At 41.0% G+C, this 27625-nt stretch overlaps 1 protein-coding gene across 1 annotated transcript in view; it reads right to left on the reverse strand.

Moving 5' to 3' along the window:
- Positions 1-27625, reverse strand: part of dnah7 (dynein, axonemal, heavy chain 7) — a 237985-nt gene that overhangs the window by 163302 nt on the left and 47058 nt on the right. The window contains exons 17-26 of the mRNA XM_055637789.1: positions 24938-25623; positions 22054-22240; positions 16453-16646; positions 13430-13628; positions 9406-9546; positions 8707-8919; positions 5213-5322; positions 3662-3830; positions 3132-3234; positions 1423-1550 (exon numbers count right to left, since the gene is read on the reverse strand). Coding sequence (XP_055493764.1) covers positions 1423-1550; positions 3132-3234; positions 3662-3830; positions 5213-5322; positions 8707-8919; positions 9406-9546; positions 13430-13628; positions 16453-16646; positions 22054-22240; positions 24938-25623 — 2130 coding nt within the window. The remainder of the gene's footprint in view (positions 1-1422; positions 1551-3131; positions 3235-3661; positions 3831-5212; positions 5323-8706; positions 8920-9405; positions 9547-13429; positions 13629-16452; positions 16647-22053; positions 22241-24937; positions 25624-27625) is intronic.

Raw genomic sequence — 27625 nt, forward strand, 5'->3', positions numbered from 1 at the left:
AAATCACAATTAAAAATTGGTATAATATAAACAAAACATGGTATCAAGAAACCTAGCAGAAATTATTTTGGTGGCCTGCTTCAAACTCACAAAGGAATGATCAAGGTTTTAACGCCAGGAAAGTTTCCCAAAGATAGACACAAAATGCTGGAGTACCTACTCAGCAGGACAGGCAGCATCTCTTGAGAGAAGGAATGGGTGACATTTCGGGTGGAGACGCTTGCTCAGAAGAAGGGTCTCGACCCGAAACGTCACCCATTTTTGTCTATCTTCGGTTTAAACCAGCGTCTGCAGTTCCTTTGTACCCATAAAGTTTCCCGAAGCTTTGGTTCAATTTCTGCCTGTCAGGTGACAAAGCTTTCAATAGTCACATACAACCAAAGGAGGAAGGAAGTGAGCAGAAAGCATTTTAATTGTGGCGTTTAGATTCTTAGTCTCGCTGATGGAAACCTGGGAGCGTGAAAAGTCAGAAAATAGGAGAACCCAATTCTGCCTGGTGAGACCTGGCGAGACAGAGAGAAAAATATATTTTTAATATCCCCCATCTTATATCACCGTAAAAGTACCGAGGTGACCCTACTCAAATGTGGATTGATTCATGCATGACACGCATTGAATTTCAATGTTCCTCTCATTTCTAGTGAGAACAACTTCCTTCTAATGATACGAGTAGGTTAAAACTTAAAATGGCGATGCCTAGTTATGTACTCAAATGGTAAGTAGGCCATTCAATACATTAAAACTGAGCCCCAAAAATAAAAGCAAACATTTTGTATATAATTGATCAAACATTGCCTGTAATTATGTTTTTTGATCAAATCTAAAATTTAAGTAATTAACATATTGTCAATTATCAGGAGCCCCATTGCTGGAATGCTTTCTGGCCCCTACGTCAAAACGTAATCCATTTGTGTGACTAACAGCTAAACCTTTTTATACATTCAAGATTCAAGAGAGTTTATTGTCATGTGTCCCTGATAGGACAATGAAATTCTTGCTTTGCTTCAGCACAACAGAACATAGTAGGCATGACTACAGAACAGATCAGTGTGTCCATATAACATTATATAAATATATGCACACATGAATAAATAAACTGATAAAGTGCAAATAAACAGATAATGGACTATTAATGTTCAAAGTTTTGTCTGAGCCGAGTTTAATAGCCTGATGGCTGTGGGGAAGTTCCTATTCCTGAACCTGCTCGCTGCAGTCTTCACACTCCTGTACCTTCTATCTGAAGGTAGCGGGGAGATGAGTGTGTGGCCCGGAAGGTGTGGGTCCCTGATGAGGCAGCGACTGCAATAGATCCCCTCGATGGAAGAGAGGTCAGAGCCGGATGACCACATGATTGTACGACAAGCAAAAATATTCACATAATTGTCATTGACACAAACATTGCAAGGAATTCAGAATTATTACCTTAAGATTATCTGGCAACTCTGAACGGCCGGCATAGCCTGGGTTCATAGTAATGAAGACAGCACAGGTTGGGTTAAGTTTCAGTTCAGTTCCCTCAAATACCAATGTAACTGAACCAGCAGCAATACCTGTAGTAAAGAAAGAGAAATCAATCCAATCAAGTCAGATAACATCAAAGGTAGAGCAAACAGAAAAGACATGGAGTGCAGAATATAGTTCATCAGCGTGTTGCGTAACAGTTCCTGAGAAAAAGTCCAATGTCTGCAATTAGATAGTTTGGAAAATCAGGGATAGTACCCTAGCTAATGGAAGGTCCATTCAGAAGTTTTGTAATAGAGAGGACGAAGCTGTTCCTGAGTCTATTGGTATGTGATTTCAAGCTTCTCTTCACTAGCTATCTTTAGACTCTCCTATTTGTATACAGTTATTTGCCTATGTACCAGTTTTAATTCACCCACAATCCACACATTGTTAACCAGTATTTTTTATTTTTATTGTATGCTTATTTTGTATTTTTACTTCTACTATCTTGCACTATGACTATGACCAGACGCTAAACTGCATTTCGTTGTACCTATACTCGTATTTGTGCAATGACAATAAAGTTGAACTGAATTGAATTGAATTGAATTGAATTGAATCGTGGGAAGAAGAAGGAATGAACGAGTTGGGAAAGGTCCTTGATTATGTTAGCTACTTTCCCGAGGCATGAAGTATGGATGGAGTCAATGGTGGGAGGCTGGGTCTGTGGGATGGACTGGTCTGTGTGATGGACTTGGCTGTTTTTGAATTTGTTGTGGACAAGTAGTTTGCTGCTTCCCAGCATTGCTGAAATGCACCTTTGCCTGTGAATCGGTCTGGGACATCACATACATGAGTGCAAACCCTTTAGCGGTATTTTTGTCTAGTGTTTCGGAGGTCCACCCTATAGAACAAGTACGTGCTTCCCTGACAAGACAGCTGAGGTTAAAGAGGCTCAGACTGTACAACGGGAGATGGATCAGTTTTAGGTCAGTTTTTGATGTCGCCAGGCATTTAATGGGACTACAGCTAAATAAATCAATTCACAGAGGCCAGAAATTAAAATGCTTGAAATTCAACCTAAATTCTCCATAAAATGTCCTGCCTCTTTTAAAAAACAGATTTTTGCCTATTTTCCAACATTGTGGCAAACACAATAAATCTGAATCATTCTTCAGCTGACCAGTTTTTCAGTCAGTTTTTCAGTCAAATCACATATACTGGTTTTAAGCTGCAAACAACTGGAAAAATGGAAAATAAATAATGTCTTACAACCTGTTATAATTTAAATATTTAATTATAGTTTAATTTAATTTAAATCATTTCTTACACCCTGGTATAATTTATTTTACTATACAATATATAAATATGTGTAATTTTGACACTTTATATTATCTGTTGAAAGAATATTTGCCGCTTAGAATTTTGTCTTCATGAGAAGTAAAGAGTGTCTCTGAGAACTGAACTGGCCACAATAGACTTGATTTTCCATTTTGGTAACAAAAGATAAATTATTGTATAAGAAACAGGAAAATTGATCGATCAGGAAATAGATTGGATGCCGCAGATTTTGCTTACTATATTGAAATGGTATAGCAAATACCCACGGAAAAAAAAGTTAGCAGTTTAATTTATCACCTTAAAGAATTCAATAATAGTAAATATACAACAAATTCAAAGTTACAAACCTCTTTGGATAGTTAGAATTTGCTGGGCAACAACAGAAAGTACTTCCAGATCTATTCTGTTGAATTCATCAAAACATGCCCAAGCACCACAAGAGAGCAATCCCTGAAATCAGAATCAAGTTTGCAATTTAAAAAAAAATCATAGACACTTCCAACGTTTCGTATTAAAACATTATTTGGAATTTATTAGGAATCATACACACCTTGAAAAATTTGCCAAGTGCAATGTAATCCAATCCATCTGAGCAGTTAAATACCACACATTGCTTGGCTACAGCCTTTGCTAAATCTTTAGTTGTTTCAGTCTTGCCAGTGCCAGCAGGTCCTTCAGGTGCTCCTCCAAGGTGGAGGTTTAATGCGCCAAACAAAGTTCTATTATTCAACATCCAAAGATATACATGTCATAGTTTACAGTTACATGCTGACAGAGCTATTTTGTAGTTGCAATTCAGTTATATGGTTACATGGTTATATTTTTTTTCCAATGTTTCCATTAAAACATTTTTGTAATTTATTAGGAATCATAACACCTTGAAAAATTTGCCAAGTGCAATGTAATCCAATCCATCTGAGCAGTTAAATACCACACATTGCTTGGCTACAGCCTTTGCTAAATCTTTAGTTGTTTCAGTCTTGCCAGTGCCAGCAGGTCCTTCAGGTGCTCCTCCAAGGTGGAGGTTTAATGCGCCAAACAAAGTTCTATTATTCAACATCCAAAGATATACATGTCATAGTTTACAGTTACATGCTGACAGAGCTATTTTGCAGTTTCAATTCAATTATATTTACATTTAATCTTTTTGCAATCCATTAACTTTTTTTATTTTAATAATATGCTGAGGCATATGCAAGTTTGCAATTTAAAAGTGACAGCCTGCTCAAGGAAAAATGCTACAGGGAACTGCAGATGCTGGTTTACATCAAAGATAAACACAAAATGCTGGAGTGACTCAGCATGACAGGCAGCATCTCTGGAGAGAAGGAGTGGGTGACGTTTCAGGTCGAGGCTAAAGAAGGTCAGTCTGAAGAAGGGTCTCGACTCGAAACATCACCCATTCCTTCTCTTCAGAGATGCTGCCTGTCCCGCTGAATTACTCCGTCATTTTGTGTCTATCTTCATAATATTATTATTATCAAGTTCAAGGATATATATAGTTATTTTCTTTGTCTCATTTCTCTATTCAGATTCCAGCTAGTGTTTCTCTTATTCTGACACCAGGTACACATAAGCAGCCTGCTCATTATACATTCAGTCTGCAAGGTAATTAATGCATAAAGACATCTGCAATTAATGGGTAACTAGCAACTTGTTGCATTTGTTTAGATGGTAAAACACAGAATAATTAGATTTTTCTAGCATAATTGGAAGGAGTAATGATGTCCCATAGGGTCAGATTCAGAAGTAATTTCCATTACTATATATGCACCGATGGAAGAGGCTGAAAGAGAACAGCGTTGAAATGTACAGTGTGCCAAAATAAAATGTAAAATGAACACTTCACAAAGTCACACAGATATGTTGATAATGCGATAAGTGCCTGAAAATATTCTGCTTGAAAAATCAGCAGTAATTATACCCTGAATCGATAGAGGATTGAAATAGCAGTAAAGCAGGACCTAAGACTACACCTACAGACTTTAATGACATCTCCTCAAATGTGTGATTTTGTTTTTTAAAAAGCTAATTGGAATTTCAAGTTTTATCACTCGATATAGATCTATCGTGTTTGATAGACTGTGCTCCTCTTCGTGATTTTTGCTTCATGATTAATATGGGAGGCTAATAAGTTGTCAGTAAGGCCGTTACTTTATGTTCTCAGGGGGTTATGGGGAGAAGATAGGAGAAGGAGGTTAGGAGGGAGAGATGGATCAGCCATGATTGAATGGCGGTGTAGACTTGATGGGCAGAATGGCCTAATTCCACTCATATTAGTTATGATCTCTCAATTATATTCAGTAAGTAGTGTATTCAGTCACTGTGTTTTCTAATTACCATGCTTTAGCTCAACAGGGGTAAATATAATTTGTAATTCTAAAGTTGCTCAATATTCTTCTTCGGCTATTCAGTGCACTAAATTCACCTGTAGCATCTGTCTGTAAGTGGAGTGATAACAAGTCTGGGGGTGTTTCCAAGATATTCATATCCATAGGGTAAACCTGCATTGATCATTTTTGTCTGAAGTTCATTTTCCTGTTAAATGAAGAACGCAAAGAGTTGAAAAAAGTCTATTATATTTGTGAAGAAACCAATAACAGAAGATTGTTCGCACATCTCAATTAGCATTCGCTTTTACTTTCCAGCAATGACAAATTATATTTATATAGCATCTTAGCAAAATAAAATTTCCTTCATGGAAGCATTAAGTAATCGGGCGGCATGGTGGCACACCGGTAGATTTTCTGCCTTACAGCGCTTGCAGCGCCAGACATCGGGGTTCGATCCCGACTACGGGTGCTGTCTGTACGGAGTTTGTATGTTCTCCCCGTGACCTGCATGGGTTTTCTTGGAAATCTTCGGCTCCCTCCCACACTCCAAAGGCATACAGGTATGTAGGTTAATTGGCTTGGTGTGTGTGTAAATTGTCCCTAGGGTGCGTTAATGTGCGGGGAATCATTGGGCTGCGCGGACCCGGACGGCCGAAGAGCCTGTTTCCACGCTGTATCTCTAACCTAAACTAAACTAAATAAAATTAGATACCCAGAGCAGTCCAAGTGGGGCATTTCTCCTGGTGAGTCGTCAAGAGTGGTTAATTTCATACATATTGAAACAGAACAATGACATTGTTCCTTGCAGCAGCAGAACAGGGTTGTGAACACAGGACTCAATAGATAACATAATAAACAAACAAAAAGTGGTCTCCAAATTAAAAACAAATATGGTGCAAAACTAAACAAACCCCCAATGACTAATGTAATCAAGATAGTTTGCAGCTCAGAGTTTAGTTGGGATGTGTAGTGTTCAATAGACTGATGGTTGTTGGGACCATCCACGGACCATTCAAGAACAGCAGAGGTTCCTGAACCTGGATGTCACCTGCTAGATCTAACACTATATTGAACTCTAGTCTAGATGAAAGTGCAGATGGACATTAGGGAGCAGAGATGTATGTAAATTATTGCATTGATATATGTCCTTGGGTCATACATTGAAAGCTTGTGGTCTAACTATATAAAAGTGTAAGACAAAGAAGCAAGAATGAGCCAAACAGGCTCCTATGCCTGCAATTGAATGCAAACAAAAATCAATGTCATGTATTTTCTGAATTTCATGTTTTAAGCACAGAGTTGAAACAATGTCATGTTGCAAGGCAGCACAATCTGCAGCAGTTCAATAACAAAGCTAGTTTCACAAAGTTGAGGGCTCCATGAACTTCAGATCAGGGCCGGGCTACAGAAATATCTGAAGAGGGTTCTGGACCCGAATCGTAACCCATTACTTCCTCCTGCATTTTATTTTATAAATTAAGATGATCTGCAGTACAACATATCTGTGTGTGTGTGTCAACACAAGGTGGGATTTGAGAATAGGTAGTGTGATCAGAGAATATTAAAATCATGAAGATTCAGCCTCGTCCCACGGCCTGTACTAAAATGTCCATTATAATTTGTGTGAAACCTCGTGTAACCATCGACTTCATTTCACGTCCTCTTTTGAAATGAGCCAAAAAAAAAATGTACACTGTTTTCAATCCTGACAAGCAGAAGAAAGTATATAGTGGAGCAATGAAATGGATAATGCTTTGTTTTAACTCACAAAGTTTAATGCTCTCGACAATTAGATGCAGGTGGTGCGGAAAAGACTCATTTTAATTAAGCCTGGACTGTAGAGCTGGAGTAAAAACAAGAAATTGAATAGGCTGGGACTGTTTTCACTGGAATGAAGGGGAAGGAGGGGTCACTTAGAGATTTCTAAAATTGTGAGGGGCATAGGCTAGTCGTAGTATTTTTGTTAGGGCCTGATGTTTGAGATGAGAGAGGGGAAAGATTCAAAGAACTGAGGCAAAGGTTTTTCATAGGTACAATTACAATGCTTAAAAAAAAAATTTGACTGGTAAGTGGATAGGAAATGTTTAGAGGAATATGGGCCAAATGCAGGCAAATGTGATTAGCGTAGGGGACATACTGGGCCGATTGCCTGTATAATTCTATGAATCTATGAATATAATACCATTCAATAAAATTATGGCTAATTCTATTTGTTGTCTATTTTCTATCCTAGTATTCATATGCCTTGATTCTCTTAGTTTGCAAGAATTCATTGAGGCCAATCTGAATATATTCTGGGGCAGGGAATCCAAAGGCTGACAACCATCTAACTATCTCGTCAATTTCAATTGTAAATTGCCTCCTCATCTCAATTTTAGTCTTTTCCGTCCCAACCCTCCAAGTTTCAGATACTCCAGACTGAAGAAATGACCTCTCAGTATCTATCCTGAGTGTTCTTCAAACAGCATGCAAATCCATGATTCCAAACCATACGGTCCATAGAGAGTGCACGTAGAAACAGGCCTTCATGAACATTTTGAGGACTGCTTTGTCATTACTTCGAGGAGACCTGTTGACCAGGTTCTCGCCCACAATGTTGGGTGCTGGAAACCTACCTCATGCAATGCAAGCCCTTTTAAAATTAAATACTTACTGGTGATGGTAGCTTTTCCTGCAGTGTCCATCCATCTCCACTCCACCCTTCTCTCTCCTTCCTTAAATCATATCCAAAGCACCCAGCACCTCCACTGACCTCTTGCTCATTGCTCAACCCTAACATTCTGCCAATTCACTCCCAATTCATCACCTGATTGACCTGACCACTCTCCATCCACCCACCCACCTAATCTATCATCTTTCTTTACCCTCCAGACTCCACCCTCTGGCACTGCACCAATCTTTCTCCTTGAACATCATGCATGACTTAGTTTTGCAAAATATTCGCTGACCCTTTGCCTACAGACTAGTTACTCCAGCACTTTATGTCTTTTTGTGAAAAGCAGCACCTGCAGTTCCTTGTTTCTACAGATGTTGCACTCACTGGTCTACAGTTCCCAGGCTTTTCCTTGTAGCCCTTCTTCGAGAGAGGCACGTTTTCCACCCCCCAGTCATCAAGCGCCTCACCCGTGTCTAACAACCATTAAGATCTTTCTCTCAACCCTGGTCTACTTTCAATTTACAACATCTTTTTAGCTTAATCTGACCTCACTCTTCACTTTAAAATCTTCTCTACTTCCTGGATGATTCACATCACTAATACACTGTGCCAGTGTTCTCCAAGCTGGACTGTTCCAACATACAGCTCCTTCTTTCATTCTGGTGCTGATGCTCCATGATATATCTGTGATCATTTGTTATGCCCATCTTCATTCTTGAGAGTTCCAATAACCTCAAGACAGCAAAGTTCTTTCCTACAATTTCTTACAACTTCTATGTAAAACAAAGCAGTTTTCTTTTAAAATCCAAACGAGGAAATCAATTATTATTTTTGCTATGGATATAGCACATCTTATATACAGTGAGGTGACTAATATTATGAATTAAACAAAAAAATATCTGAGACATTTTAACTACTACAGTATCCACTCACCTCCCAGTAATACCTCAGCTGGCTTAACCATTCAAAATCATTTTCATCACTGATCTTTTTCTTCACCAGGACTGCCAAGACATCTCTGGCATGTACATCTAGCACGACCAAAGCTCCAAGTGTAGTACGAATCTGCTTGGATAATTTTCCACGGACCAAGGTAACAATATCATCTATCTGCTTATTATTCTGTTCCAGATAAGTCTCAAGAGCCTTCGAAGAGAGTGTCACAGATCATTGGAACTTAGTGCGCTCAGAATCAAACCGAATTTACCACATTTGGAGATAAATTTCTCTCGTGATTATCAGTAGGTAAAATTGCTAATCCCACCTTCTTTGAATGAATCCATCTTTTCTTGAAAATAAGGTTACATTGTTATTCAATTGAGAATATCTCTGTTAATTTAAATAATCTGTGTGCAGCGCGTATGAAGAATACAACAATTATAATAAAGGAAAGCCATTCATTCTGCATCGTCATTGCGAGTTTTGTTGTGGAGTTAAAGGAATTCAATTAAAAGAATAGAATGAATCAAAGTTTGTAAACTTAATCCACTTTAAGACAAATCAAGCTAAAAGATGAAATATAACAATAACCTTCCCAATATTTTATTTAAATCATGGAATAAATATGGATTTGTAAATGTAAAATGAATTGTTTAAAGATATTCACTTTTTTAAAAATCCTATTTTGCTTACCTGTTGACCAGCTTTAATATAAGTTTGAACCTCTTGTGTCCAAAACATCTGTGATACACACAGTACTGTTTGACCAGGCCAGTTCCTCACCCAATCTATGCGTACAGTACTTGGATAAGCTTCCATCGCTTTGCCAATAACCTTGATATTAGTAACAAAACAAAAGCTGCTTTCACAAGGGTAAAATTCATTAAAGAACATTTTGTGAGCATAATTCAGTAATTGAAATATCTTCTGTTCAAGATACTGGGAACGTGGAAGAATTAGTTCTGTTAAGTCCCTGTCCCACTGTACAAAGTAATTCAAGTGTTCTCCCGAGTTTACCCCGATTCGAACTTGGAGAATGTCCGTAGCGGGTCCGTAGGAGTTCATGGATGCCTCGAATGTTCGTAAAGGCTCGTAATGCTAACAGTAGGTACTTGGGACATCCGGTAAACCTGTGACGTGTTTTAATCCCTCCAATGCCCATGAGTAAAAAAATACTAGTGCTGAAAAAAATTGTTGCTTTTTACTCGTACGAGCCGCTAGGAGACATCCACAAACTCCTATGGACCCGCTACGGACATTCTCCGAGTTCGAATCAGGGGAAAACTCGGGAGAACTCTTGAATTACCTCGTACAGTGGGTCAGGGGCTTTAGTTAACTTAGTACATTCTTCAAAGTATTATTCAAATTCAAATGAAAATTATGAAGTAAACCTACAGAAAGCAAAAAGGTTCATCCAGGAAATTGTAAAACAGCCTTATTATTATTGTGGGGAAACTTGTAAGATCTCATTGCCTTTACTTTGTAGTCAATACAATGAGTGAATAAATTGGGTTGTAGGCTACCCAGGCTGAATATGAGGTGCTGTTCTCCCAGTTTATATATTGCCTCACTCTGGCAATGGAGGAGACCAAGGACAGAAAGGAATGGTCATAGGTCATAGGAGATAGGAGCAGAATTAGCCCATTGAGTACATTAAATCTACTCCGCCATTCAATCATGGCTGATCCATCTATCCCTCCAAAGCTCATTCTCCTGCTATCTCCCCATAACCCGTTACCCGTACTAATCAGGAATCTATCTGTCTCTGCCTTAAAAATATTCATTGGCTTGGCCTCCACAGCCTTCTGTGGCAAAAAATGCTACAGATTCAACACCCTTTGACTAAAGAAATTCATTCTCATCTTCCTAAAGGGACATCCTTTAATTCTGAGGCCATGACCTCTAGTCTCGACCCTCCCACTAGTGGAAACTTCATCGCCATATCCACTCTATCCAAGCCTTTCACTATTTGGTAAGTTTCAATGAGGTCCCACCTCATCCTTCTAAACTTCAGCGAATACAGGCCCAGTGCCGTCAAACACTCATCATATGTTAACCCACTCATTCCTGGGATAATTCTTGTAAACCTCCTCTGGACCCTCTCCAGAACCTGAACATTCTTCCTCGGATATGGTGCCCAATGTTTAGTTTAGTTTAGTTTAGAGATACAGTGCGGAAACACGCCCTTTGGCCCACCGTGTCTGTGCCGATTGCGCTGCCAAATTGCTCACAATGTTCCAAACGCAGCCTTACCAGCGCCCTATAGAGCTCAGCATTACATCCATGTTTTTGTATCCTAGCCCTCTTAAAATAAATGCTAGCATTTGGAGGAGGAGGCCCAGAACAGAAAGGTCTACTTGGGAATGGGAAGAGGAGTTAAAATTGTTAGCCACCTGGCCTTGGTGAACTGAGTGCAAGTGTTTCATGAAATGGTGTCTATAATACACTTGGTCTCACCGATGTAAAGGAGGCCACCTCGAGAGCACCAAATGCAGTAGATAACATAGAAACATAGAAATTAGGTGCAGGAGTAGGCCATTCGGCCCTTCGAGCCTGCACTGCCATTCAATATGATCATGGCTGATCATCCAACTCAGTATCCCGTACCTGCCTTCTCTCCATACTCTCTGATCCCCTTAGCCACAAGGGCCACATCTAACTCCCTCTTAAATATAGCCAATGAACTGGCCTCAACTACCCTCTGTGGCCGAGAGTTCCAGAGATTCACCACTCTCTGTGTGAAAAAAAGTTCTTCTCATCTCGGTTTTAAAGGATTTCCCCCTTATCCTTAAGCTGTGACCCCTTGTCCTAGACTTCCCCAACATTGGGAACAATCTTCCTGCATCTAGCCTATCCAACCCCTTACGAATTTTGTAAGTTTCTATAAGATCACCTCTCAATCTCCTAAATTCTAGAGAGTATAAACCAAGTCTATCCAGTCTTTCTTCATAAGACAGTCCTGACATCCCAGGAATCAGTCTGGTGAACCTTCTCTGCACTCCCTCTATGGCAATAATGTCCTTCCTCAGATTTGGAGACCAAAACTGTACGCAATACTCCAGGTGTGGACTCACCAAGACCCTGTACAACTGCAGTAGAACCTCCCTGCTCCTATACTCAAAATCCTTTTGCTATGAAAGCTAACAAAGCTAACCCCCTTGTCCAAGCCCCCCCCCCCACCCCCCCTCACCTGTATCCACCTATCATTTGTCAAACTTTGCCAACCCCCACCACTCTTCCTGTTTTCTTGTCTGCCCCCCATTAATCTGAAGAAGAGCCCCAAAATGTCATCTATCCATGTCCTATAGAAATGTTGCCGGGCCCATTGAGCTATTGCAGCTGTGGCTTTTTAAACCAACATCTGCAGAAGTCGAATTTGTGGGTGGCATGTTTACTGTCGCGTGATATAACAGCCGCTGGGAATTATTGCTTTGTGCATATCATCAAAGATAAGCTATTTGTTAAGTGAAAGGTGGGCCTTGCTAACTATGAAAACTGCTGCCTGCTGTCTTTGTAGCAATGTGTATACAATCTATCAAGCGGCTCGCATAAGGACAGCCAATCACTACTGCAAATCACATATTTAGTGGTGTCAATGTGTAAAGTGATATGCTGACAAACAGCACATTAGTGACTTGTTTAATGATTCACTACAGATGGGATGTGCAGGGGATGTCTCTGTGGCAGATTGGAATAAGCGTGGAGCCAATGTATTAAGTGCTGAGATGGCTGACAGTAGCAAAACTTGTTGTAAAAGGTTTCCTTCACGGGACAGCGAAGCTTCCTCTATCTACATCACTCTACATTTCTCTGCATCACCGTCTATACCTCTTGTTTCCCTTTCCCCCGACTCTAGTCGGAAGTAGGGTCTCGATCCATACTGTCACCCATTCCTTCACTCCAGAGGTGCTGCCTGAATGACTCCGGTACTTTGTGTCTATCTTCGGATTAAACCGGCATCTGCAGTTCCTTCCTACACATTAAGCCTCCTGACACATTGCTCTTCAGTTGAAAACCGTAGATCCATTGAGCAGCTGAGGTTTTCCTTGCAATAAAGGAGGTAATTTGGCCTATCGAGACAATACCAATGTACAATTCTTCCCCATTTTCTAATCTTCATACATCACATAATCCCATCCCAACCCCACCCCTGCAATACAACAAATCCACGGCCAATGGCATCCATGAAAAGATTAACCTTAATTAGTTTAAGTGAAGCAAAACTGTCTCAGAAAGAGGCAGAATGGAAGCTTGAAACTTTCTTTGCAATACACAGTGCCACATAGGTTATCTAATTAATTGCAACTGCGTGTAGCTTCTTCACCTTGCCCCATGGAACCAATCCTACATTGGTCTTATTAGCAAATTCAGATTTAAATGCAATTACAGGATTTCACATTAAATTTTAATAGGGTTTCAAATAAATGGAAGGGCCTCCGGTTCCACTCGTTCAGGAAACACAAACCCCAATCCACAGTACCGCTTTCCAAGAGCTGCATAATTGAAGTCATAGTTAAAATGCTGACCAGGAGAGACACTGGAGTACTTTAACAGCACACCTGCCCTGGGGTGGAAGTGTAATGTGGTATATTACTTATTCCTGACATGTATAGAATCCATCAAATGTCGTTCCAATTAGTTTTGTTCATTAACTCATGAGATAAAATTATTTTTAATCCATTCATTAAAGTCTAATCATAAAAGAGCAACACATTACCCTGTGAATAGATTTTATCATGGCTGACTCAAGTTCCAACAGCCATTTTTCCACTTGACCTCTGGCTTTTGCAGTAGAAATTATGTCAATAAGTTCCACGACTTCTTCTTCACTGCTCTTCATGTGTGTTATTTCCAAGATGTCAGTAAACTGAACCTTTGCAATACCCTCAAAGCACTTCTTCAAATGAGGTTGTACTCTGTAAAAGTGCAAAGTTTAACAATCTTCATAATCTGTGTTCAAATATGCCACTTTTCATTTCTTGTCTATTGAGAGCAAGATAGACCACTCCTGCTAAATACAATGGGCTGAGGTGTAGTACACAACAGAGCAGAACATGGGTCTTTTTTACATTCATTTCAGTAACCCGACCCGACCCACAGTGTAATCAACGTTGCGGGGGAACAGTTTGTGTTAATAAATTATAATTCTGAAAATGAGGAGAAGATTTTTACCAAAGAACTTTTATTTTTTTGATGATATTTCCGAAACCGGCTTTTGTCTCCGCACTTGTATCTTTGCTCCGCTATGGGATCTTTGGTGCGGAGACGGAAGCTGGTCACGGAAATGGGACCGAAAATTACCCATGAATCTGCCCATGACCGTACTACTTCTTTTTCGTCGAGTGGTCTATCTTGCTCGCTATAGGATCTTTGATCATCAAACAGTAATAATTGATTCAGTATTTATGAGACATGCTTATCAAGTTCTCCACAAAGAATACCATTCTGAAAATTGACACACCCAGGCCTATAAATGTGACGTTATTGTAGCCGCTATGCTCCAAGAGGAATTTGACCTAATAAGTCGTTGTTTTGGAAAGAAGAATGCAGATGTACATTTCCAGCCAGTAATTTGATGGTGCTCCTAATGGGTAGAATAAGAAAAAAAAGCATTCCTTGTTTACATCTTGGGCAACTGCAAGACTAGGTTCTTAGCATTTGAAAAGGTTTTGATACATGCTTGAGGTTGTCTCATGGATCGTGGTGGTTTTGGCCTGAGACAGTCAGTGATTCGGGATGTCAAAAACCACAGTGATAAGTAAAGGCTGAAACAAGGGCCAAAAGGAGTAGAGAACTTCCCTCAACTACATATAAACCAATTGTTGTCAATCCTTTCATTCACCAAACTTAAAGTTTCAGGTAGTTCCCTAATCTCCTCACATCTCTCCACTGCCCACCTAACCTCTTTGAATCACAACATGTCTGAACTTTGATCTATGGCCTGATCTGATCACTAAGTTTCTAGGGACTAGAGATCCGATTCAACCTTCGACCCAAATCCAGGATCTGATCTCTCGGATCACTAGTGGTGATATGAGCCCTGGCCTGACAATGCACAATTCTTTGCCAATGAACTCCATTATGCAGGCCGATGTATTTGTACCTCTCAGAAAGCATGAGACAGTTCGATTTTGTTAGCTCACAAATTCCTATCAAATAATCTCAATCCCCGAAGTATTCACTCATAAATAGGTTCTTGTAGTATGTATTCAAGAAGGAACTGCAGATGCTGGAAGATCGAAGGTACACAAAAATGCTGGAGAAACTCAGTGGGTGCAGCAGCATCTATGGACCGAAGGAAATAGGCAACGTTTCGGGCCGAAACCCTTCTTCAGACTGTAGTACCCTTCTTGTAATATGTATATTGATAACTGTAACTTTAAGAACTGAGTACCAGAATGGTGTGATTTGTATCAATGTGATATATTCATTATCTTATCAGTCTTGTGAACATGTGTGAGTATGTAGCAATGTTACAAAATTTTGAGATTTAAAAAATCAAGTCTGCAATTTATCCCATCAGATAAAGCATAACAATAAGTTTAATTTGACACCAAATTCACTTTCATATCTCAAGTATTAAAAAAGTTATGGCCATTTTCATACTCGGAAATTAGCATCTTGTTCCCTATTGATTTTCAATGGACATTACAAAAAAGCTGTGATCTTGGATAATCAAAGGCCCATTTCTTAAGGAAAGATTAACATTTTTAAATAGCCTAAGTGTCCAAAGATTATTCACAAATAATTCACAATATAACATGATTTTTATATCTAATTTACATTAATTTATAGGCCAAATGGAAGGAATTTAGTGTTCAATTGCTGTAAATAAATGCCCATTTAAATCGGCTTTCTAGTGGGTTCATGTGGAACGCGCTGGTTTAGAACGTTGACAGCGCGCTAGATTAGTGCCCTCAAATGCCGAGAAAAATACTGCGGGATATAAAAAGCCCAAAATGAACTACTCGCTATAGATAACTTGATATATAGGGTTATATATATGCCCCATTTAATGTAAAAATAAGGTACATACCTTTAATTGTTTGCTTTATAAAACCCTGGGGCTGCGAGATGTTGCGGAATCAGAGAGTAATTTTAAACTATTATAACTATATTATCGAGGCCTATAAAACTAATAATACCTTTTGCGACCGGGTCTTGCAGCGATTTATCGTTAATGATTTACTAGGCTGAACATCTGCGATTAGTACAGCCTAGTAAAAATTGCGTTTTAAACCCGCCCCCTCCAAACAGCGCCAAAATCGCGGGCCTGGCTGAGGGCAGATTCCCAATGGCGATTCAGGTAGGTTTTGTAACATACCTAGAGTATGCGCAGTGTACTTTTAAGGTCATAAGTAATAGGAGCGGTATTAGGCAATTCGGCCCATCAAGTCTACTCCGCCATTCATTCGTGGCTGATCTATCTCTCCCTCCTAACCCCATTCTCCAGCCTTCTCCTCGTAACCCCCTGACACCCTTTTGTAAAATAAAGAGGACCCACACTGGCAACGGTGTGTACTGAAAACCTGGGTGCTTTGTTTCTATCGACATGCTACTGTCGAAATATCTTACAGTTCAGCTGGCATTTCAGGTTGAGACCCTTCTTTAAACGCTCTCAACCAGAAATGTCACCCATTCCTTCTGTGTCTTTTTGTGTCTATCTGGTTTAAACCAGCATCTGCAGTCCCTTCCTACACAGAACAGTTTTAGGCAGATTGTGTATCAATTACAACTTACCTGGTTGGGTCTTTGGTTTCTGAAAGGATCTCCAGTAACTCATCATTAGAAAGGAAGAAAAATCGTGGGAAAAAGAGGCGCTTCTTCTCCAAGTAGTTATTCAGTCCTTTTAGAATCAAATCCAGCAGGCCATTGGATTTTTTTAGTTTATCTATCATTTTATCTATAGATACCACAGTTAGAACATGCGTATCCTGTAGAGGTAATATTTTACTTTATTATAAATGCTTTCTCAATATACATGAGGTAACATAATAAATAATCAGGTGTTTCTATTTTTAAAAGCAAAATTGATTTTTACTGCTAATTTTAGTTTTAGTCATAACAAATAAATGGTAACTGCTTTGATTCAGTTTTCATCTGCACAAATTTATTCTAGAGGATTTGTTTAGCATTACTGGCAGAAACATAAACAGTCAATTTTGTTTCTCTGAAATAATTTTTACATCCATTTAAATAATGAACAAAATAGTATTCAATATTAACCTCACTGCTGCAGAATGTAATTGCAGCAGCAACAATTACCCAAGACATAATGCATTGCAAATACTGTGTTGTAAGAAAGAACAGTAATCAGGTACAAAGTATTGGAGGAATCTCAAGAGGTGGACAATGGATTAAGCAGAAATCACGGCATTTTAAAAGCAGCAACAAAATAAAAGAGTGGTTCATTCACTTGCTTGTAACACTTGAATTCTACATTGATGGTAAGCACGAACATCTCAATTCACACACAGAATGCGTGATAATGTTTTTTTCTTTACAGCAAATAATAATGGAAATTGATGGCAAGTGTCTCTGCCCAAATAAAATCACACTGCAACTCCCGAAAGCCATCTTCTGATAGAAATTGATTACAAAACTTGCTGTAATTTAGCAAATATTTAAATCCCATGGAAAGCAAAGAGAGTTTTGTTTGGCAAAATAATACAAAAGTTACATGGTCATTTCAACCATGACCAGTCCAAAATTGTCAAGTGCCACAAAGTTACATTTGGGAGTCAGAAGTACGATACAACTGTCAGTAAGCTTATTGACTCATTGACAGACACTTCTCAGCACGACAACTGTGGCACCTTCTTGAACCACCTGCTGAGTGGCAAGTGTGATAGCGGCTTAATTGATGAGAAAATTAATGGCACATAATTAAAAGCGCATAATCACACATTTAAATTTGTGTGAGAAATTTCCTTATTTACAGAGATACCATCAAACATTCTTGCAGAATTTTGTACAATACAAGGTACAAATTCAACTGCAGATTGATTAGTAGGACTGGGTGTTACAATCCCTAAGATTTCACTACAATTGACATTCTTAGGTATGACCACTAGGTGAATTTGCTAACAATCAGACACATCTTCAGTTGTGTACCTCAACGTCACTGGGTGTTTCGGCCTTTTATCAAAAGACACCCTCAGTCGAGGCAGGCCCACAGCAGGTTGATCAGACCTGGGTGTGTGTCTTATTGTTAGCCTCTAGATGGTCACATGGCAGCCCAGACAGCATCTTTCCTCTTCCGCCACAGCCAGTGACAGCTCCGTTCGGCGGCATTGGCAAGTTCTTTTATTGCCCTCCTTTGTGCCTGCCCTTTGACTCCTACTTCCCTCAGGAGCCTTGCGGTGGAACTGGCTACAAAGCCCCTGCACCCCACCTCCACTGGACACACCCTTACACTCCAACCTCTCTCCTCTGCCTCAAGGTTTAAATATCAAAGCTTTTTCCTTTCATAAGCCTCGTCCACAGCCTCCTCCCATGGGACCGTCAGGTCAATGATGAAAACACGGCGACAGGGGTTGGACCAGAGAACAAGGTCTGGTCGCAGGTTGGTAACTGCGATTTCAACTAGGAACGAAAGCCGCTGGCCTAGGTCAACACGCATTTCCCAATCCCTGGCTGCGTTCAGTGGGCATGAGGTGAGAGGCGAGGGGTTAGTCCTCCGTTTCCCTCCTTCCCGGATGAAGGATGGTATTTGCGGGAATGTTATCTGGGCATTGATAGGCATGGCGTTGGTAGTAACTCTCTTGCACTCCAGTTCAGCTACCAAACACCTCAGCACCTGGTTGTGTCGCCAGGTGTATCTGCCTTGTGTTAGGCTGGTCTTACAACCGACCAGGATGTGTTTGAGGTTTGCTGGAATGCACAGAGGCTGGATCCTCTCCCAGCCAAAGATGTAGGTTTGTGGGAGAGGGAAGGACGTCATATGTGGCTCTGATAATGAAGCTCAACTTATTTGACTCCATGGTCCACAGCTCTCTCCATGTGATCTTCCTCCTCTCAACGCCATCCCACCTCATCCAGCGGCCTTGTTTAGCTTGCGATATGGCTTTGGCACACATGGCTGCTTCTTCCTGGTGGCTCACCTCCTCCACCACCAGGTGCTGACGTTCAGCTGGAGTAGCCTTTTGCCAGGTAGGTTTCATTGCTCCCAAGCCAAAGCCCCTTTGGCCTTGTTGGACATGGCCCACTCTGCCTGCAGTCCGTCCTTTCACCCTTTTTTATTTTTATTTTTAGTCCTGTTAAAAAAACAAAATGTTAGTTGGAGGTCTTTTATGTGGTGGGTGGGGGAGGGGAAGGGGGAAACTTTATTTCCTAGTCCCTACCTGGTCGGAGAGGCGGCTTCCCTCTGATCTGCTTCTTCGCCCCTTCCTCGCGGCCTACCACGAGACTGGAGTGGCGTTTCCTGTCGGGATCGGCCGGGACTACAGCTTCGGTGGCGTCACAGCGCAGGGACGCCATCACGGAGCGGGCGATGCCTTTCCAGGTCGCCATGCGGTAAGCTCCGGAGTGCTGTGACCGCTGACTCCAACATCCGAGGAGCTGTGGCTGCGGGCATCCAGCCGCGGGCGGTGCTGGATTTAAAACACCGCGGAACCTGGGATCCGAGATCGCCAGAGTCGGAGCTCCAGCCAGCGCGGCCTGAGGATTTCTGGTGCCGCGGTCTCCGGGGAGGAAGCGGCCACTCCAGACATTTCCAAGCCGCTGAGGAGTGTTCACCCCAACTCCGGTGTTCTAGCTTCCTGGCAAGAGGGCCTGAAAACATCGGACTGGCTGTGGAGGCCACAAATAGGCCCCGACCTCCAGTGGTCACAGAGGAAGAGGACTTAACTTTCTGGTGCCTTTCCCCACAGTGGAAATTTTGATTCTGTTGTGGAGGGAAGTTTGTGTTGAATTCTATAATGTGTTGTGTCATTTTTATTTTTTACATTTTTTTCTATGTACGGAAACTTAATTATTTATTTTATGTTATTTATTCTATTAGTGTCATGTCCAGCCTCACTTTGGCACATTTGTACTGCTCCACCAGGCTTGAGACTGGCAGTGAGAGGGCTCCATTCCCATAGAGGCCTATGCTGCTGAGGCATCTCGGTAGCCCAAGCCACTTCCTCACTTGTGAGTTCACCAGTCTCTCCAGCTGGTTGGCATGGGTTAAAGTGACCTCGTAGATGGTAATTGGCCACATGAGTCGGGGCAGTAGACTGAATTGAAGGCACCAAAGCTTCAGCTTCCCTGGGAGAGCAGTGTTGTTGATTTGCTTGAGGCCACTGATTGTATCCTGCCTGAGTTGTTCCACCTGCTCTGCATCCTTGAGGTATGCGGTGTACCATCGCCCGAGGCTTTTGACAGGCTTCTCCAGGACAGTTGGTATTGTCTCGTTATTGATGCGGAACCTTTCATCAGTGAGCCGGCCTTTGACGATGGAAATACTGCAGGATTTGCTGGGTTTAATCTCCATTCGTGCCCATTTGATGTTTTCCTGGAGTTTATCCAGCAGGCGTTTGGTGCATGCTTTTGTTGTTGTTATTGTGGTCATGTCATCCATGTACGCCCTGATTGGAGGAAGACGCAGCCCTATTGTTCCCCTCCGACCACCCATCGTGATGCTCGAATGATGAGCTCCATTGCCATGGTGAAAACCAGAAGAGAAATGGTACAGCCTGCCATTATGCCTACCTCAAGGTGCTGCCAGGCGGTGGTGTGGTCCTGTGTTGTGATGCATTATTGTCATGGCTTGCAAGCCAGCAAAAAGCCAGAATTCCAAAGCACGTGGGTGAGATTGGTGTGAATGATTTGCGGAGAGGTGATAGAAGCCATTCATCATAAATGACTCCAGTATTAATTATTTTATTATCATAAAACTTAATTATTTATTTTATGTTATTTATTCTGTTAGTGTCATGTCCAGCCTCACTTTGGCACATTTGTACTCCTCCACCAGGCTTGAGACTGGCAATGAGAGGGCTCCATTCCCATAGAGCCCTATGCTGCTTAGTGCATTTGTCAAAGGAGAACTTAAAGACATGGGTTAGACAAGTTTAATCATGAAACAACAATTAGCAATTTCCTTTTTAAACCTTTTAAAACCTCAGAATAGCGTCATATTCCACAATGGATTATACTTGCGGCGGATTAAACATAGCAACATAAAAACATAGAAAATAGGTTGGAGTAGGTCATTTTGCATCATCATTCAATTTGACTGTGACTGATTCTTTTTCTCTATATCTCTTGATTCCTTTAGCCCTAAGAGCTAAATCTAACACATAAATGCATAAAGGACTTGGAATATAATTGGATTTATTATAGTGAAAATGAGACAATTGAGACAGTCATGGAATTATGATTCATGCTATATTAGAAGCAGTTTTTTTTTTAAATGACAAGGTGTGTGCATCATCACCACCGAGCAAAGCTGACATTTGGAAAAAATAATTGAAATATGCTGAGAAAGATGTTGCATACATGGCGTATCTTGAGAAAATAAGGGATAAAATAATGAGTATATATAATTCTTGCAAGAGAGGTAGAAGGCAATATCTTGAAACAACACGATAATGAATGGCTTCCAGTTGATCTCATGGAAACTATGGAAGAGTCAATACAAGATTCTATTGAATTGATTCAAGCCAAATCTTCCTCAGGTGAAGACATGGATGCAATGCCAATGACATAATTTCCTTTGAAATGCTCAAGAAGAAACATTAAACATTTGAATAGATTAAAGGTATAAAATATATGAATATAAGAATAGGGGAGGGGGGGGGTGGGCAAAAAAAGGAAAGTAGCTTAGTGTGTGCAAATGTATGAAGTATGTGTACAACACAGCGAGTTTATCATGCCCCAGCAGTTCTTTGTTTCTCAAAGGTTCAAAAGTTCTTTATTAGTCACATACACCAATTGGTGTAGTGAAATGCATATGGCCATTGCAACACATTAAAAATACAACATAACAATAATAAATAAATTGAAACATAAAAACATCCCCCCCACAATGGTTCCCATTATGAGGGAAGGCACAAAGTCCAGTCCCCATCCCATGTCCACCCATAGTCGGGCCTATTGAGACCTCCGCTGTCGCCTTTACGGAGGCCCGATGTTCCAGGCCGTTCTCTCCGGATGATGGTGCTCCAGCGTCCCCTTTACTCTGCAGTATTTGAGTTAGAACAAAAAACATCTGCATACTCCCAGGTTTCATCTTTAATTATCGCACATTATGTGATGTCCAACTATAAAATACAGGCTTTGTCTTCACTTAAACCACCAAAAGTTATTATTTATTTGGCTGGAAATACTAATAATAGCAATCGAACATTAACTCACCAGTATAACTTGCTTCATAAGTTCCTTCCAAGTCTTATCCACAGCGGTAAACCGTCTTCCCTCTTCAGGCATCTGGGCCATGATGTCAGGGGAGCTGAAGATTGGCTCCAGGTAAAGCCAAGTTGCCTGCACTTTTAAACATTCGTCCATTATTTCTTGCAGCAGCAACAGTTTACTTTCCCATGTTCTGTGCAACACAAACAGAAATTAGCACTTCAACTTTTTTGATTTGGCCACTTTCCAGTTGCAACCCTATTCCTCCTTCTTTGTTATGTTCCCATAACGAGAATCACGTTTCAAAGGGCTATTCTGTTAAAAGTTATACTTCAAGCCACTATTGGGTACCATTGCCTAATGTGCAAAATGTATTTAATTGCGCTGTGGTACTGTACATTGGTACTAAAATGCACACAACCACCATGGTTTAAGGCCTTTATACACCCACCTAGGTATGTTATAGATGATGGAGTAATGACATGGGAGAAAATAATATCTGTGGAAGTGAACAAACAAACCAGTCTGAAGAAGGGTCTCGACCCAAAACGTCACCTTTTCCTTCGTTCCATAGATGCTGCATCACCTGCTGAGTTTCTCCAGCATTTTTGTCTACTCTCAATTTTTCCAGCATCTGCAGTTCCTTATTAAACAACCAGTGGATGCAGATCAGGCAATGTTGTTATGATATTATTTTTTATAATTCAGATTTATGGAAATGAAACCCAATGCACCTAGCAAATAGTTCATCCTCCAAAGCCTCTCTGAGAGCATGATTTGCCAAGTCTCCTCTTAGCTCTGACTGCTGTAGGTCCCTCTGACTCTCTGACCAAGGTCCCCAGATATTTGACCATCAAAGCACCCCTAATGCAATGAAACCATGGCTATCATGTCCCCCGACCATCAACTCTATATCACCACTACCCAGTTTTCCCCCCCGAGGTCCAAATGCAATCATCATACTTCTTCCTGGTCCTGATGCTCAGTGAAGGTCTGCTACCGAGTCCCTTAGACTTTAGACTTAGACTTAAGTCTGCTTAAAAGATACAGTGTGGAAACAGGCCCTTCAGCCCACCATGCCGACCAGTGATCACTCCAGACACTCGCACTATCCTATACACTAGGGACAATTTACAATTTTACCAGAGCCAATTAACCAACAAACCTGTAGATTTGTACAAGTCTGAAGAAGGGTCTCAACCCAAAACATCACCCATTCCTTCTCTCCAGAGATGCTGCTAGTCCCGCTGACCCAGGCTCGTCCTTGGTTCCAGCGGCAGCCTCCACCCATCAGCTCGGCCGCCACCTGGGCTCCAGTGCAGGTTCTGACTTCACCCGCCCTGACCCTGGACACAGGCTCGTCCTTGGTTCCACCGGCGGCTTCTTTCTCGTCCCCAGTCACAGCCCCATCCCAAGCCCCGGGCTCGGCCCTCACTCCAGCTCCAGGCTCGGCTTCACCCCAGGCCCAGTCGCCGGGCTCGGCCCACGGCAGCAGCCTCCTCACCAGGCACCGGGCGGCCGGCAGTTGACCACGAGCGCTAAAGTGCCCCTCTATCCCGGAGCGTCCCATTCTGCCTTGCGAGTGCATTGTGACGTCGCTCAGGCGTTGGGCGCCGGGCGCCAGACCTCGAGTGCCCCTTCCTTCCGGAGTGTCCCATCCTGCCTTGCGAGTGCATTGTGACATCCGTCACAGTTTTTTATTCTCAAAATTAGTGAGTTTGGGCTGTTTTTAAAATTTCAAGGATCAAAAAATTCAGAAATATTGGTGAAAATGCAACGGGACGATGTTTATCGCCGCCAGGGGGAAAATGTGAGTAGGATGTGTGAAAATGGGAAGGCTGCGGCCTAGCGTTTGAAAGAAAATAGGAATTAACCAGATTGTGCCCAAATGACACACACACATAAACAGGAGATTTAATAATAGATAGTAACTAAAATAAAGTTTTCTGAATATGCTTATGATTTTGCTCGATGAAAATATCTTGCATTCAACGAAATTCCTTTGAAGTGTAGCAATGACGTTGCATAAAACACAACAATTAAGTTACAAATAGATAACTCCCTAAATTGCCATATTGCAATGATCATAACCGGAAAAGATGATTTATGGTTATCAAAGGTTACATATTGATATGATAACGGGCATTATTGTTTTCTTTTATCACCATGAAGGTAGATTAGGACTTGTTTCATACTTCCAACAGAGGAGTTATCCCTCAGTGCTAGAATCAAACATCAGCTTGGATTTTCTGCCCTTTCCCCCACCTCCCCAACTAAATTAGAGGATATATATTTTTGATAAAAAATTGGAGTGAAAACAATGGTTTGGCACCAGAAGACATAGATGAACTCAGATAATCTTGAGGTAAATGTAGCTTGAATTAATAGTTATGAGTGGTTTCCTCACACTTAAGATTTCCCATTTTATGGAGAAATATACTAATATGAATTATACCACTGCACCCAAATAAATGGTACTATTTTAGATCAATAGGAAATACAGATACAGTTTTAACTCATTGCAAGAAGAATGCTGTGAGAACTGGTCTGGCTTAGTCATCAATATCAATCAATGATGTACCAGTTACAATAACAGAGCTAGATGTGGCTACAATAAGGAGAGTGTTTGCAATATTTCTGGAAGTAGATTTTCAGCATAGTCACTTAAAATTCTCCTTTTAAAAAGTTAGCTCTCTTGAATTTTCCAATCATTTGGTTTACTTTAAATTGTTTACAAATGCTGATAAATTAAAAAATATTTATCTGACCTAAATGGTTCATTTTGCACATTCATTCATAACTGTGAAGTATTTCGCAAAGATCTATTGTTAACATTCAAACTTGAACTTGCCTTCAAAAATTTAATGTAAACAACTAAGAACAAAAGTACCTGATTTCTTTTTCAAATGGCTGTATATAAGGAGATCCACGCATTGTTTGTGTCTTTACAATGTGATCGTCTAGCAACATCTGGATATCGTCAACAGCTGAAAGTATATGTGTTCCCGTTTCCCGATATGCAATGAGAACAAATTCCATTGTGTCCCACTCACTCATCATTTTTTTCATGGCTTTTTCCAGTGAATATTCCTTGCTGGCAGCCTCACTGATGCCCTCAAACTGAGGCAAGAAAGATTCAAGATGCATCGTGAGAAGCTTGGTGACTGTCGTATCTGGCGGAGGCTTGAGTGAGTAGCCCACAATTTCAGATAAGGCATCCCAATGTCGATCACGTAATCCAGGATTGCAGAGGACTTGAACAAGAGGAATATGCTCTTTGAATTCCTCAACCTTTTTCCGAACGGTATGGGCAATTTTTAATGCATTTGGCGAGTCTGCGAAAGTCCGTTCCAGCTTGTATAGACCACGCCAGTAGTTTCCTGCATCTGCCTCCACCTCATCTGGGTTGACCTCTGTAAATGAACCCTCCATCCAAACATTGTGTTTGGTATTGAACTCCACTGTCATCTCATACAGCCTTAAATATGGTTGAAGGATATCGTTGGCTTGTTTACGCTGAGGATACTGAGATTCAGTCCATCCAAATGCTTGTTCTTCAACATTAATTTGATCAATCTAGCACAATTGAAAAGTGAACACAATTTAATATTTTTAACTGGTCATACTGGAGATGTCGATTAGACTTAATACATCAAGTATCACTTAAGAAGAAATACGGCTTTCAAGACACAAGTGTAACGAAGGGCTTGCTGCTATGCATTATGGCTTCATGAACAAACTGTGTACTCTATTTCTCTATCAGCAGATGCTGCCTGACTTCTTGTGTGCCCAGCACTTTATAGTTTTATAACTGAAATTCAAAATTATTTGGGAGAAACACTGAACATAAAAAAGTACAGCAGACCCTCAGCTTACAACATCTATGCTAACTTTCATGTCAATTTAAACTGCATGGTCCATATCCCTCATTTCCCTAACCATGGATCTGTCTAAATGCCTCATAAAATAGTAAGATTAAACGAGTACTTACCAGTACGAAGTTTGATCTGTATTTTATGAGGAGTTACGGTGAGGGATTAAGTGAAGACCCCAGCTCCAGTGCGCATGCGGCATACTTCGAAGCAGCGGTGTGAAATCACAGAATAGACACAATATTTGAAGTAAGATAGTAAAGATCACGAGACATCAGTTTATTAGCTTGATCTGTATAATGAGGGTGGGAGCGGCGGGCACTTAATCCCTCACCGTAACTCCTCATAAAATACAGATCAAACTTCGTACTGGTAAGTACTCGTTTAATCTTACTATTTTACTTCGGAGTCACGTGAGTGATTCCGTGAAGACTTCAAAGGTCTGTGATTTCAAACCGTGTAACAGTTTTTATTTCACTCACTGCCGAAGTTTATGAGGGAGGAAGTGTTATCGTAATCAACCAGTTGATCTGCTTTCAAAAGAAACAGAAAGGTATTTGTTAACAATAACAACATAACAGAGCTCCTCTGAGCTTAAATTAATATTGCAGTTTGTAATATTCTCCTGCAATTAAATCAGGTTTATCAACGGTTTATAATAAAAAATGTTCTGAACGCGGTTCCCTTGACCATTCTGCTGTATTGAAAATGTGGTCAACCGGGATGTCCATTCGTTCAGCCGCTGATACCAATGCTGCCCTAGTGGAATGGGATTAAATGTATTATTATCTATTCCGGCAGCTTTCAGTACCTGTTTGAGCCACCTTGGAGTGGTTTGGCTCGTACCCCGTTTTGGGTTACTGTGGTTGACCCATAGGCTTTCCTCTCCCTCTAAGATAGTGAGTTGTGTCTATATATAGTAGTAGATGGGTCACCACACTCAACCTGGACTCTGGTGGGTAGGCCCGGAATCCCACCAGTGAATCGGGCGTTCCTGGTCCATATAGCCATATAACGACTACAGCACGGAAAACACAGGCGATCTCGACCCTGCTAGTTCGTGCCGAATCCATATACCTGCGAGTTAGATTTTACCAGACCTAAATATGAACTTGATGCGTCTGGGGTAATCACCATGTATCCAGTCTAGTTTATGGAGTGACCGGACTCTTTGAGCGTGTACGAGAGCCATAAGCATGAGCCTTTTTTAAAACATAGATTAAGCAAGCTGAGGGATCTGGCTGGTGCCATTCTCTGAGGTATGTCAATATCACACCAATATCCCATACATGGGTATATACCTGGGTGTTTGGGGCTTATATTATAGTTGCCCTTCATAAGTTTACCTTCAGTGGATGGGATCCCATGCTCTGCTGACATGCGGTTTTAGATAAGCAGATAAGGCGCTCCATGCTGTATTTACGGCACTGTAACTCACCTTTTAGTCATGGTGTAGATGTTCCAGGAACTCCAATACGTCAGTGGTTGAATAGTTCGTTGTCCCTGCGTCGTGGCAGTATTTTACCCATGTTAGCTTTTAGTGACTGTTCGCAGGGATGCCGACATGGTGGTAATGGTTCCTTTGGATAATCCCAGTCCCTGGTAAGGTCTATTCAAAACCTGCACCCAGGAGTTTGATGTTTCCCTGGCATGGGTGGCTTATGCCTGATACTGGGTTGAGTCAGCAACCATGGTCCACTAGGGAA

The sequence above is a fragment of the Leucoraja erinacea genome, chromosome 7 (assembly GCF_028641065.1).
Source record: "Leucoraja erinacea ecotype New England chromosome 7, Leri_hhj_1, whole genome shotgun sequence".
In the NCBI taxonomy this organism is placed as follows: Eukaryota; Metazoa; Chordata; class Chondrichthyes; order Rajiformes; family Rajidae; genus Leucoraja; species Leucoraja erinaceus.